Here is a 12209-nt window from a genome sequence, read left to right on the forward strand (position 1 = left end):
CATGGAAATTTGTGAAATTTGCACCAGACTAACTGAAAAACAATAAAGCCTAAAGTCCTAAAACGATCACTATGCAATGTGATCTACCAACTATGTCATAGTTTGACACGTTAACTTCAAATTGTAAGTGCCATAAATGCCTGTACTTAACACTTAAATTAGAAGCTTGTGCCAGTCTAAGTACTTCTATGCAGTATCTGAGTTCCCCTATGAGACCAGTAGGATTTAATTTATCTATCATTTAGTCTTTGGATCTAAGTTACATGGAATGAATTATGATTCAACAGGAAGAAAATACTTGCAATTCTCCAGTTCTTTCACCTTTCAACCAAAAGTACTTTTTAATGGTTCTACAGGTGCAATGAAGCTGTAACGTCAGTTCAGCCTGCAATAAAAAATCTGTATGCTACAGTCCTACTTAACAAAGAAAAAAAGAGAGCATCTGTATCCGTAGACAAAACAAAAACCATAACTCTTACATTTTGTTATCATCTAAATATTATCAGCAGGCAGTTTTTTGCCTTTTAGTTCCTGGAGTCTAAGATTTATGTTTTGTGTTGCAACAGGTTCCAGGGTTCCAGAAAGAACATTAAGTATTACTCTGCAAGGCTAACTTAAGGTCCTGAAGGATGCTACCTAAAAATCATCACTGTTTCAAAAACAACATGGAATGAATGAATCCGTAAGAGAACTAGAATTCCTATTTCTTAAATAACGAACTTCCTATATGGCACAGTAGAAACAATCACCAATCACTGTCCCATTTTCATTAAAAAATTATAATCTCTGCTGAATGTGCTTAAGTAAACTACAAAATACACTTTGAAACGGTACAAATATGGAAACCCTTCATCCAGAAGACGGGTTTTAGCCTAGTGACATCACTAGCTAGTCTGATCTGCTGTAAAAAAATGTTGTGCTACTGATAGGACAGCTTTGCAGTCAAGCAGAATGTAGTTTCTAGTTGCTGGATAGAAGGATTCAACCTGACAAGACTGATCCTCATCACGGGACATCCCCACCATGAATGATGATGCATTGGCAAGGAAGAAATGGCAACATTAATCCCAACTGTAGTGTGCTATTGGCTTTTACATGACAGATACTATGAAAAAGAAACCAAAAACAAACCTTGAAGGAAATCAGAATCTATTATTCCCTTCAGCTGTTCAATTTTGGGGCAGAGTTTTAAAATTTTCTTACAACACTAAACTGCTACCAACCAAAAACCAGCATGGGTAGTTTTCAAATGCTGGATTTTTAACTGTATTGCTGCCATTGATTTAAAAATTTGACTATTTATTTCCGTGACTTCTGATCTCCAGTCCCAGGCTTTACACACCGGCTCCTACAAGAAACACCAGAACCGTTTGTTTTTACAATGCCCCTACTACTGCATAATCTCCAGAGTGAAGTTTTATCTCCTCCAAAAACCAAGCAAACAACAACAAAAAAATTGTTAGTAAGGAGGACACAACAGATTCTTCCAAGAGCTTCAGGACTGCAAGTGAATTGCTAAATTTATGGTTGCAATTCTTGAACTACTATAAGAGCACTGAGCTGATAAAGGAAGTGTTAAATGGGAAGTGAACACAGCTCATTTCTAAACAGATGACTCTGCCACACTGACGTCACGTCTCAACTTTTTTTCTAGTTTCCTCTTGCACGTACGGGTTCTGAACTAAAGGGGAACAAGGGAAAAAAGCACTGTCTTTCAGTTTAAGCTCATAATCTCACTTTCTGTGAAGCTGGTTTTACCATCTCACTGCAAGCTGCTCGTATTTATCTTTCAAAATAGCTTAGTAGCACTAATCAAACTCTTGCCTACCTTTTTGAACGGCAAACGGCAAGTTAAACATTCCCTCACTGAAAGAATATGAATTATAAATTATGTCCCTTGTAAAAAAAATTGCGGGAGTGACCAGTTCAAGCTCAGCCAGTGGAAGCACTGAGGAAACCTGCAGTTGTGAAATGGTACCACCTAGTGCTCACTTTCAGAGTTAAGCACACTTTCTGAAACTGCCTAAGAGAGAGAAAGAAATAACAAACTTTACATCAATCAACGCGTACTTGTTGCAAGCTGGTTCAAATAAAAAAGCCTAGAAAAATGTTTCAGAAATAAGCAAATTTGACCTTCTCCCCAAACCAAGTAATTCCACGTTTACGTCTAGAGCTGAGACTATCTTGAAGACCAGATCACTTAAGTGTGCATACGCCAGGAAGCCCTTACAACATGTACTGGAGCTACAGGGGATGACCACAGGTGGCTTATTCTAGGAGCTAGGAGCTTTTATGTTACACAAGGGACATTTTGTTGTGTGTCTGTTTCATCTGTGGTTAGTCTTGGGTGAGAAGAGTGGTTAATTTTACCACTGTTCCTTCCCACATTTGCATTATCTATGCATTCCTCTTGCTCTAAGGCTTTCTTTTCTCCTTTTGCTAAGCACAGTAACAATCTAACACACCTTTAAATTCTTAAAATTAAAAAAATAAAAAATAAATTACAGCTGTAACACTGGCCAACACAGTCAGCATACCTAGAGAAAGGTAAACATAAGCAATTCTTACTGAACTAGGTCTAAAAATAATTGTTCTTACAAATCAAAGCAATAGACCGTGTCTTAAAATGCAAAGCTGCATTCTCTCCAATGTCAGTCCAATGATATATCCAGATAAGTACTTCCAAAGTAACCACCAAATGGGGTTATTTTAGAGGAAAATTTGTATTTCTACTCAAGAAACTCATGACCTGAAAAGCCTACATGTAACAATGATCTCAAAAATAGCCAGTGGCACTTGCCCCATTTTTTCAGTACTGAAACACACGTAAGGAAGAAAGAAGCATTATTGCTAAACTAAATTCAGACTCTGACAGAAGGAACTTCTTAGGTTCCTGATGTAGTGTAACAATTTTCAGCCTGTTACACGTGGATCTTTGGGGTTCAAAGCAGGAAATTAAAGATATTTCAGCTCTCCTTAGGGTACAGCTTCTTAGGACAGCAAAGCCAGTGACACATCCAGGTGTCAAAGTGTACAATCTTGCTCTGTCTCCACTGCTGGGCTGGCGCTAGCACCCCCCACCAACAAGGTTCATCAACACAACACAGAGCTAGCCCTCTGTTAGAAAAATAAATGCATGCTTTTCTGCCACTTCAACAAGCTAAACCAGCTCCCAGGCAGGCTCAAACAAATGTCTGTGTTGCTATGGGAGAGGACGGTGGATGAGTAGGGCCAAGGCATGTTCCTCCACTGTCTGTCCATAATTAACACTTCTTGAGTCCAGAGCTCTGGATTCCCTGTCTTGCAAAAGTACAGAATGGATTTTAAATGGATTTGAAACAGGTCTTTTGTCAATCCTTTTCCAACTTTACTAGGACTGAAAAGTATGGCTTAAAATGCAAAAAGAAAAGCGAACACGGAAACAAAACAAGCACAAGTATTAGCCATGCACCTAAGCAGAGCATTTGCTAAATGTGAAGGTAAAGTAACGACGGCCAAAAGCTACGGAAGACAAAGTCAACCAGTTTTGCTAGAGTTATGGAAGACAGGGGCCCTTCAAGTAAGTAGAAGATAGCAACGAGAGCAAGCATTCAGCTAGGAATGTAAGATTCTGTGTGAGGGGCAGCTATGACATGTCACATACCCTTTTCTCCTCCGTATAACTGGTATTGAGTCAGTTTCTAAAACATTTGGGCTGAAATTAGTTATGGCACCTAAAAGGACATTATTTGTTTTAAACTCTTATGTTCCACAGTTACAGCAAAGCCACTGAAGAACACAACCTGTCCTCTCAAAACTTAATCTTTAGCTTTCCATTGTGCATTTCAGTTTGGCTGACAAAGTCCACATTTGATTTCTTAGTGGGGAAGATCAAGGTCTCACCACCTTGCACTAATGAGCTTTAGTTTTGTGTAAAAATTTCAAAGGCTACTAACCTGTGAAGTTTTCATTAGCCACCACATACCAGTAAACAGAAACACACTTCTTAGAAATTTCACAATATATTGTGAGACTTGAACTCAGTCTTCCAAAACACCAAACGCTGAATCTTCTACCACATTCTGTAATACCCCCCTATGGTGGGTTGAGCCTGCCCAGCAGCTAAGCACCCTCCCAGCCACTCACCAGCTCACTCCCCCTTTCTGTGCGATGGGGAGAAAACGGGAAGAAGGCGAGAAGACGAGTGGGTGGAGGCAGAGACAGGTTATTAGGTGAAGCAAAAGCTGTGTGTGCAAGCAAAGCAAGCAAGGAATTTATTCGCTACTTCCCAACAGCAGGCAGGTGTTTATCCACTAAGGTGCACATGCAAGTGGCACTCAGGAAGAGGCACAGCCACACAATCATCATCATTTTTCTCTTAACTATGTTACAATTTAAATGTTTAAAAAACAGTTTTTGCCGGAAAGAGAGATCTATCAGCATGCACGACTAAGAAGGTGAAATAGAGTACCTCTTTAAAAGCAGAATAAAGACTATTTTCATTTTTTAACCTGGTAAGACTCTGATGCATCAAGGTAGCAATCTTGATTTAACTGGAGATAACTTTTATTTAACTAGAGATGTACAAACACTCTGAAACCAAAAACTTCAGTGCTGCAGCCTACCAGAGTTTAGCTACTTCTTCAAAGAAGCCAAAAGAGGGAGTCAGAGCTCTGCTGCTGGAAGGCTGCCCACTAACGAGTACTGCACACACCCAAGATTAAAAAAACAAAAAGTCAATACATTTTATGGAAAGTATATTCTAAGGGAGGCTACACGTTCCCTTCTAAACATTCAGTCATCCAATATCCAATTGGTTGCTCTTGATACCGTTTACATTTTACAGCATCTATCAGATGACACAGAAATGGAATAAAAATAATGCTGAAGTTTTAGAGGAGTCAAGTGACCACACAGAGTAAACACAAGAGAATGTATGAAGAACAGACTCCTTATAAAGTGATACAAAGATAGATGACTTGAAGGAAGTTTGGTCTTCTTTTTTCAGAAAGAGAGACATATTTAAAAGCACAGAATGCTCTGCCGAAAGCATCCTCCCCAGAACTACTGTCCTGTAATTTTTTGATGGGTATGAAAAAAAGGGTGTCTTATCTATTTCCTAGATTGTTAGATTCTGCATCTGCATGTTGAGAGTTATACTGCCTTCCCTACAAGGCTCCTGACAACGGAACCATCCAAAATATTGGCTAGGTATGAAAAAAAAAAAAAAACTTACTGAGAATTACTGCATGCTGTATCAAAGACAAATAAACAAAAAATAGCTATTCTAATCTCTCTTCTTGCAAACTTGTAGACTTCACTTTTGCTTTAAAAATATACTCCTGAAGACTGGGATAGAGATCAGAACGTGTGCAACTCCTATAGCAAAGCATGCACACCCTGAAAAAAAATAATCTAACACTGAGGGATAAGTACCTTCTCATGATTAAAAGCACTGTGGGGGCAATTATGTGATCCAAAATGTCTTTTTTTTTTTTTTTTTCTCTAATTAGTCCTAGAATACAACACAAGAAAAAACAGATCTATTAGAGCTAATGCCTGGACTGGGTCTGGTGGTTTCTAAGTTGCCAGAACAAGAAAAGGGATCTCTTTGTTACTGTAAAGACCAAGCATCTGCAAGCTTGACTTCCATACGCTCGCTTCATAAAAATGCTTTTCATTCATAGAACAGCTTAGACAGGCATCTGTAATTACCGCTGCTCTAAGACCAGCCTGGAGCTATCCCCACTCCAGCACTTAACATGCCAACACCTACTGTCATAAAATAGCAGTGTCTTGCCTGCAGCTCCCTCCCTTCTGTTCCCTCCACTGCTATTAGCCATTCACCTGCACTGCCACTGAAGAAATGTGAATACCAAGGAGCCCCTGGAAACAGCACCTCCCTGTGCTCCTGTTCAGCCAGGCACCTGGAGAAAGCCAGGTCCTGCTGTGTCCCTCCCCTGCTTGGATCTGCTGCATGCCTTCCCGCCTGAGGACAGCTGGGTCACAGCAACAGCATTACTCCTAAAAATGTCAGGTAAATTAAAGTCACTGATCTAAAGAATAGATCTTTCATTTTAAAGCTGGAACTGTGTTTATCCTTTTCGTTTCTCAATCTTACACCTCCCTTTTCCAAAAGCTGTTCCAATAAACACACCTGTGCTTATAATAGCTCCTGGCATAGCTACAATTTGTGGATGTCCACATAACCATTAATAGACCCGTAAGGCTTATTATATAGCATGCATTTCTTTTAGAAACAGGTCAAACATTTCTCTGAGATGCTTAAAGGTGTGACTTCATTGTTATTTTATACAGTTTTATCTTCATATTGATTTTATAGCTTTACCTTGAATACATAAAAAACTTTAACTTTTACTTTCAGTTCTGTAGAGGGATCTATTTCTAGGAATTGCTCGACATCACTACCTGAAATTATCAGGACAGCACTTCGGGAAGGTCAAGCTTGTATTTAAAAAAGAACAAAAGCCATACGCTATTTCCCCAGGTGAAAAGCAAAAGTAAAGAAGTTAATATCAATTAAAAAAAAAACTAAAAACTCACTCACTGTCTTCTGTGGGAAGGACCTGAAGGGAATAAATCCATTCTATTATATCATCTTTGTTCACCACATCTAAGGAATCCAACATATCCAGACCAGAGAGTGCGAAAAATGCAATTGTCAACCTAAAAGAAAAAGATAAGACTTACACTTCCCACCATAAATATCATGGGGAGATTAACAAACGGTTGCAGAAACAGATTTATCTATGAATTCTCAGCCTTTGAGAGTGGTGCGACACACAGAGAAATTCATGCTCAGAAAGCACGAAATTTATCTACTGGACAAAATCGTGGGTTTTTTTGTGCTGTAATCATTTCACTGTCTCGAGACGAGATTTTGTATAAGCCAACCCTCCTGTTATACAGCAATGATATGACAATTCAGATGTTAACCTTAAGGCCTGCTCACGTGAAAAAGACACTATCCAAGTAAACCAAGTTACTAACTTATGGAGCACGAGGTCTCTGTGATGAATTCTTACCCTACAACTCTGCAGTAAGCACAGGGTAACCCTGAACTGAAGCAAGCTGATCCTTACTCTGTCCTAAACCCGATTTCAGAAGCGAGCTGTCAAACAGCAAGGCTTCCTATGTAACCCATCAACGTACACACAGGGAGACAGGATTAATTACCATCTAGAGGTATTTAATTCTTGTCCTTTGGTACAGAAGACCCTCGATGACTAACTTCATTGAGCATCTAAAATTAAGCATGTCAAATCCAAGTATCCAACACGGTGGTGAAGTCTGGAGTAGTGAGCGTGCTGAAGCCCTCTCTTGCCCACAGCTCATTTCCTTCCATAAACGTGTGCTACCATAGCTGTTTTGTAAGGCTACTCTGTTAACTGACAGCTTATTTGGGGGGGTTGCTTTTGCCTCAAACCATTTCAGTGACCTAGAGCAGCCCCTCGAACATGAGTCTGCATGAGTTGCACTGACAGGGCACCAAAGGAACAGCAGTGGGGTAGGGACTCCAGATAGCTTGTATCTTGAGACAGAGAAAATGTTCATGTAACGGTGCCTGGAAGTTCTGTCTCAGATAAAAATTGGCTGGATGTCCATTTTGCCATCCATGGCTGCACCTGCCTCAACTTCTGGGAATTCTTGCTCTCCTTTTACCAGATACGCTGATGGTTTGTGAAACAGCTGCTCCACAGACAGAAACTGCTGCTCAGCACGGTAAGGAAAACCAACAGTTACCTCACAGGCTGCTGTGCCACCTTGGCCACCAGCACTGGGCACCTCTGAAGATGAGGACTGATGTGGACAGAAGCCTCTACAGACATTTAATTTCTGCCTGCAATTCTGCATGAGAACCAAACAGTAAGGCCAGAGAAAAAATGGTGATGTGAGTCAGCTCAAGGCACAGCTCAAAGGGAATTAGTCCAATTAAAACAGCAACCAAATGATGATGCAGCAGACACTCATCTCAACATAGTGGCACACCCTGGAAGGGTGACATTCCCATCGGTGGTCTGACCTGCTGCTATGGTCATCATGTGGCCATTCCCAAGTGCCACCATCTTCTGCTTCAAAACTCTTATCACCAAGGATTACATGTTACAAGCAGAGGACACAACTTATTTGAAGAATGGTGACTTGTTAAGCTAAGGTTATATCATTTTACACTGCCTTTTACTTCGTGAGCTTTTGTATGGCTTTTCCTATCACTCTTGCGCACAAAAGGCTTTAACCTGTCATCTGCTTGGTACTGAGCACTAACATGCCCTGTTCAGAAGATGCCCTCATGCAACACAAGGTCTTAATGAAAAACATCAAACGCAGAAAATAGCATACAGCTCCATTACTTCAAGTGTTCGTGTCAGAAAGAAAGCGTGTATTTACTTTGTAATCACCACATCCTAAAACATGTCTCTTTACTATTATTACTACTAATAAAACTTTTGAGCACGGAGAGACAATGGCTCTATGTTGCACAAGTTATTTCTACACGGAACAGACTTTTGCAGCCATATGATTGCTACAAAACGGTCTTTCAAAGTCCAAGATTAACACTTCAAGGCTTGTATCACCTTTTGGCATTGATCAGACCTGTGTAACCCAAAATCTGACCCTGGCTAACCCACCACTTTGAACAAAACCCCTATTACAAATAATAAAAAAATAAAGTAAAAATAAAAAGACAGTTCAGCTACAGTATATGAATTTTTTTGAAACCCTGCATGTAGTATTTTCTTACTTTCATAAACGTGAAGTTTGAAAATCTTCATCTGCAAACATTTAATGGCATTTTTACACAGCGTTGCCCAGCTTAGCTAAACTAAGCTCCTTCCAATGAGGCATGAACCTGCCAACTCCAGGGCTAGAAAGTGCTGCAGACTACGTTCAAAACCAGAAGGCTGTAAAGGACAAAACAATAAACCCCATCTACACTAAAATATGAATGTGTCAAATAAATGAATGTAAGAAGTGGTTGTACACATGGATTGGTTTCAGTTTAATTAGAGCAGAGTGTGTTAGCAGTACCACCACCACTAAGGAGCAGCCTATAAAGTGTGCTGGAATTCATACGGGATGGCCAGGAACACCCGGCACCACTGGGTACAGAGAGCTCCTGGCACAGCTATCTGGATCCTACATCTTACCCTACATTATCCTGCCTGATGGAAAATTAACACACACACACACCGAAACTAACAGAGACGGATTCCAGCACGTCAGCTGACATGGAATGAAATCTAAACACTCCACATACGCCAGTTCACACAGAGGGCAGGCCTTTGTGAGACAATCCCCAGCTTCGGCATCACTTTTGCTGTATCTTTTCTTCATGTCTTCTACCACTTCAGTTACTGTGTGTATATTAATTTAGAAAGTGAAGCATCAAAGTTTGACAGATGAAATGTATTTGTTGATTGACCTACTGAAAGCTTACAAAACAGGTATCATGTGTCTTAAGTTCCCGTTCCAGATAGAGGAGTAAAGACACTTCTGATGATGGATTCGGAGTTCTCCGTCTTCGGGCCTGGAGAAAGACTACAGTTTCTCAGTAGAATTCAAATACAGTTTGAAGTGACTGATATAAGAAACTGAACAGCACAAAGAGCAACATAAAATATCACAATATGAAAGACTTCAGGGACTAGGAGACTTTTTTCTTCCTCCCACCAAACTTGATGGCACTGACTGGCCAAACATGAGATTAGTTAAAAACTACCACTGCTGATGTTGCAAGCACTAAGTGCACACAAAAATAATTACGAGGGCTTTGAGCCAGTAAGGAAGGTGAAATCAAATTTCTTTATAGCTGTGCCTACTCCCTGAATATCTGACAAACTACAGCATAAGTGCTTAAGATCAGCACTGTGTGGAAAATCTTCACCCTCTACCACCTTGCCTTTGGACAACAAATGCAGTTGTTTCTGCTGCAGTGCCATGAACCCAAACCAATCCGACTGACAAACACAAGGTTTTTCACCAGTTGCTCTTTAATATATTTGAAGTGCTCATTCTCGTTCACCAGGGAACCACACAAATGCAGGAACAAAGGAGGTAAGGACAGGCTAGCAGCATTTCTTCCAGCTGCAGTGCCAGTTCAGCAGGTCTGGTGAACTCTGTGACCTTGAACTCATCAAAAAGGTGAACCTGGCACCCTCAAGGTCAAACCAGGGACCACACCTTTGTGCTTCAATCACTAACTTAAATTTTGCTCACAGATGTGTTCATACACCTCCAGAATAATGATATAAAAACTGGTGTGAGAGAACTGAAAAATCTCTGGCTGTGTAAAAACTTCATGACCCAGGAAAGGAAATGCCTGAGTTGAGATGACTGACTTTTATTCTAATTGAAGGCTTGATCTTGAGAATGCTTATTAGCCAAAAATTAAGGTGTCGTGAAATAGTTTCAAACTGACAGCCCCAATTTTCAAAAAACAGGTCTTTTTCAGTATTGCACAACCATTCGAGATAAAAATTTTTAACGCTGCTTATAAGTATCAAGTCACATGTTATTACACATACAGTTCAACACTACATCCACACTAGTCCTCACAGGTAAAAAAAAAATGCATGTTTTTGTGAATTGTGCTCTGAACTGATGGAAAGCTTGTACTGACAGGAAGGCCGGACCAAAGTCTTAGAGCTTTCCTCATAGCATGACTTCCAAGAAATTACAAAGTGAAAAGCATTCGATAATTTTATTGGTTGAATAAAATATTAGATCTTTTACATCCCCCCAAGTGTGTTTTTTTTTTTTTTTTTGACAAACAACAGCTGGACAATCAAATTAGTTATGCTCCTGTGCCTCAGAGATAACTTACTGCCTTGTGAAGAGCTTAAGAATCATAGAATGAATAGAATGTCCTGGGTTGGAAGGGACCTTAAAGATCATCCCGTTCCAACCCCTCTGCCATGGGGGACACACAATGGATGCCACCCACTAGAGGAGGTTGCCCAAGGTGTCATCCATCCTGGTCTTCAACACATCCAGGGCTTCTCTGGGTAACCTGTGCTAGTGCCTCACCATCCTCTGAGTGAAGAATTTCCTCCTAACCTCTCATCTATATTGCCCCTCTTTAATTCAAAACCATTCCCCTCTGTTGTATCACTCTCTGCCTGTGTAAAGTCACTCTCCATCTTTTGTATATGTCCCCTTTAAATACTAAAAGGCTGCAATGAGGTCTGCCTTGATCCTGCTCTTCTGAAAGCTGAGAGCTGGGGATGTTTATCCTTTATTCATAGGAGAGGTGCTCCAGCCCTCTGATCATCTTTGTGTCCCTCCTCTGGACCCGCTCCAACAGCCCCACGTCCTCCTTGTGCTGGGGGCCCCACACCTGGATGCAGCACTCCAGGTGGGCCCTCACAAGGGCAGAGCAGAGGGGGACAATCCCCCCCAACCTGCTGGCAACCCCTCTGTTGATGCAGTCCAGGATGCAGTTGGCCTTCTGGGCTGCAAACACGCACTGCTGGCTCATGTTGAACCTTTTGTCCAACAGAACCCCCAGGTCCTCCGCAGGGCTGCTCTCAGGGGTTCTTCTCCCAGTCTGTGCTCATGCCTGGGGCTGCCCCAGCCCAGGTGCAGCACCTTGCACTCGGCCTTGTGAAATGAACGCATTCCAGAGCCACGAACGGGGCTCTGCATTACAGCGAGTAATGTATTTCGGTACTGCTTTACCCTTTGTACTAGCTAATGAAGGTTTAAACGATTCCTCGCACACTAACGAGAGCGCCAGCTTGGAGCTACAGCAGGCTTAACTCATTTATTCTGAAATCGGCTTTCGGGGAAGGATTAAAAGAACGAAGCACAAGCCTGAAAATAGATTAAAAAAGGATCAGCGCGCCTTCCCTCGCGGACAGGGGGGTGCTCGGGTAAGCGCGCTGCAAGCCTCCCCAGGACGACCCGTGCGGGTGGGCGGCCCCCGGGGCAGCCCCTGGCCTGCCGGGCACCCTCGGGCGGGGAGAGGCGGAGGGGAAGGAGCAGGGGAAGGGGACAGGGAGGGTGCCGGTGCGGCTACCTGCTGGTCTCGAGGGAGGAGTACCGCTCGGGCAGGACCTGCAGGCAGCGCTGGAAGAAGCGCACATGCCGCTCCTTCAGGAAGTCCAGCCGCTCCGCCTCCGCCCAGCACGGCGACGCCGCCATCTTGACGACGACCACCACCGCCGCTGCGGCTGCTGCCGGCGCGCCACGAACGCGTCACGGGGCGT

At 42.0% G+C, this 12209-nt stretch overlaps 1 protein-coding gene across 1 annotated transcript in view; it reads right to left on the reverse strand.

The window, feature by feature from the left end:
* PGGT1B (protein geranylgeranyltransferase type I subunit beta) overlaps positions 1–12209 on the reverse strand; it is a 40159-nt gene that overhangs the window by 26635 nt on the left and 1315 nt on the right. The window contains 2 exon segments of the mRNA XM_035310276.1: positions 6548–6666; positions 12020–12166. Coding sequence (XP_035166167.1) covers positions 6548–6666; positions 12020–12144 — 244 coding nt within the window. The 5' untranslated portion in view covers positions 12145–12166.

The sequence above is a fragment of the Oxyura jamaicensis genome, chromosome Z (genome assembly GCF_011077185.1).
Source record: "Oxyura jamaicensis isolate SHBP4307 breed ruddy duck chromosome Z, BPBGC_Ojam_1.0, whole genome shotgun sequence".
Classification (NCBI taxonomy): domain Eukaryota; kingdom Metazoa; phylum Chordata; class Aves; order Anseriformes; family Anatidae; genus Oxyura; species Oxyura jamaicensis.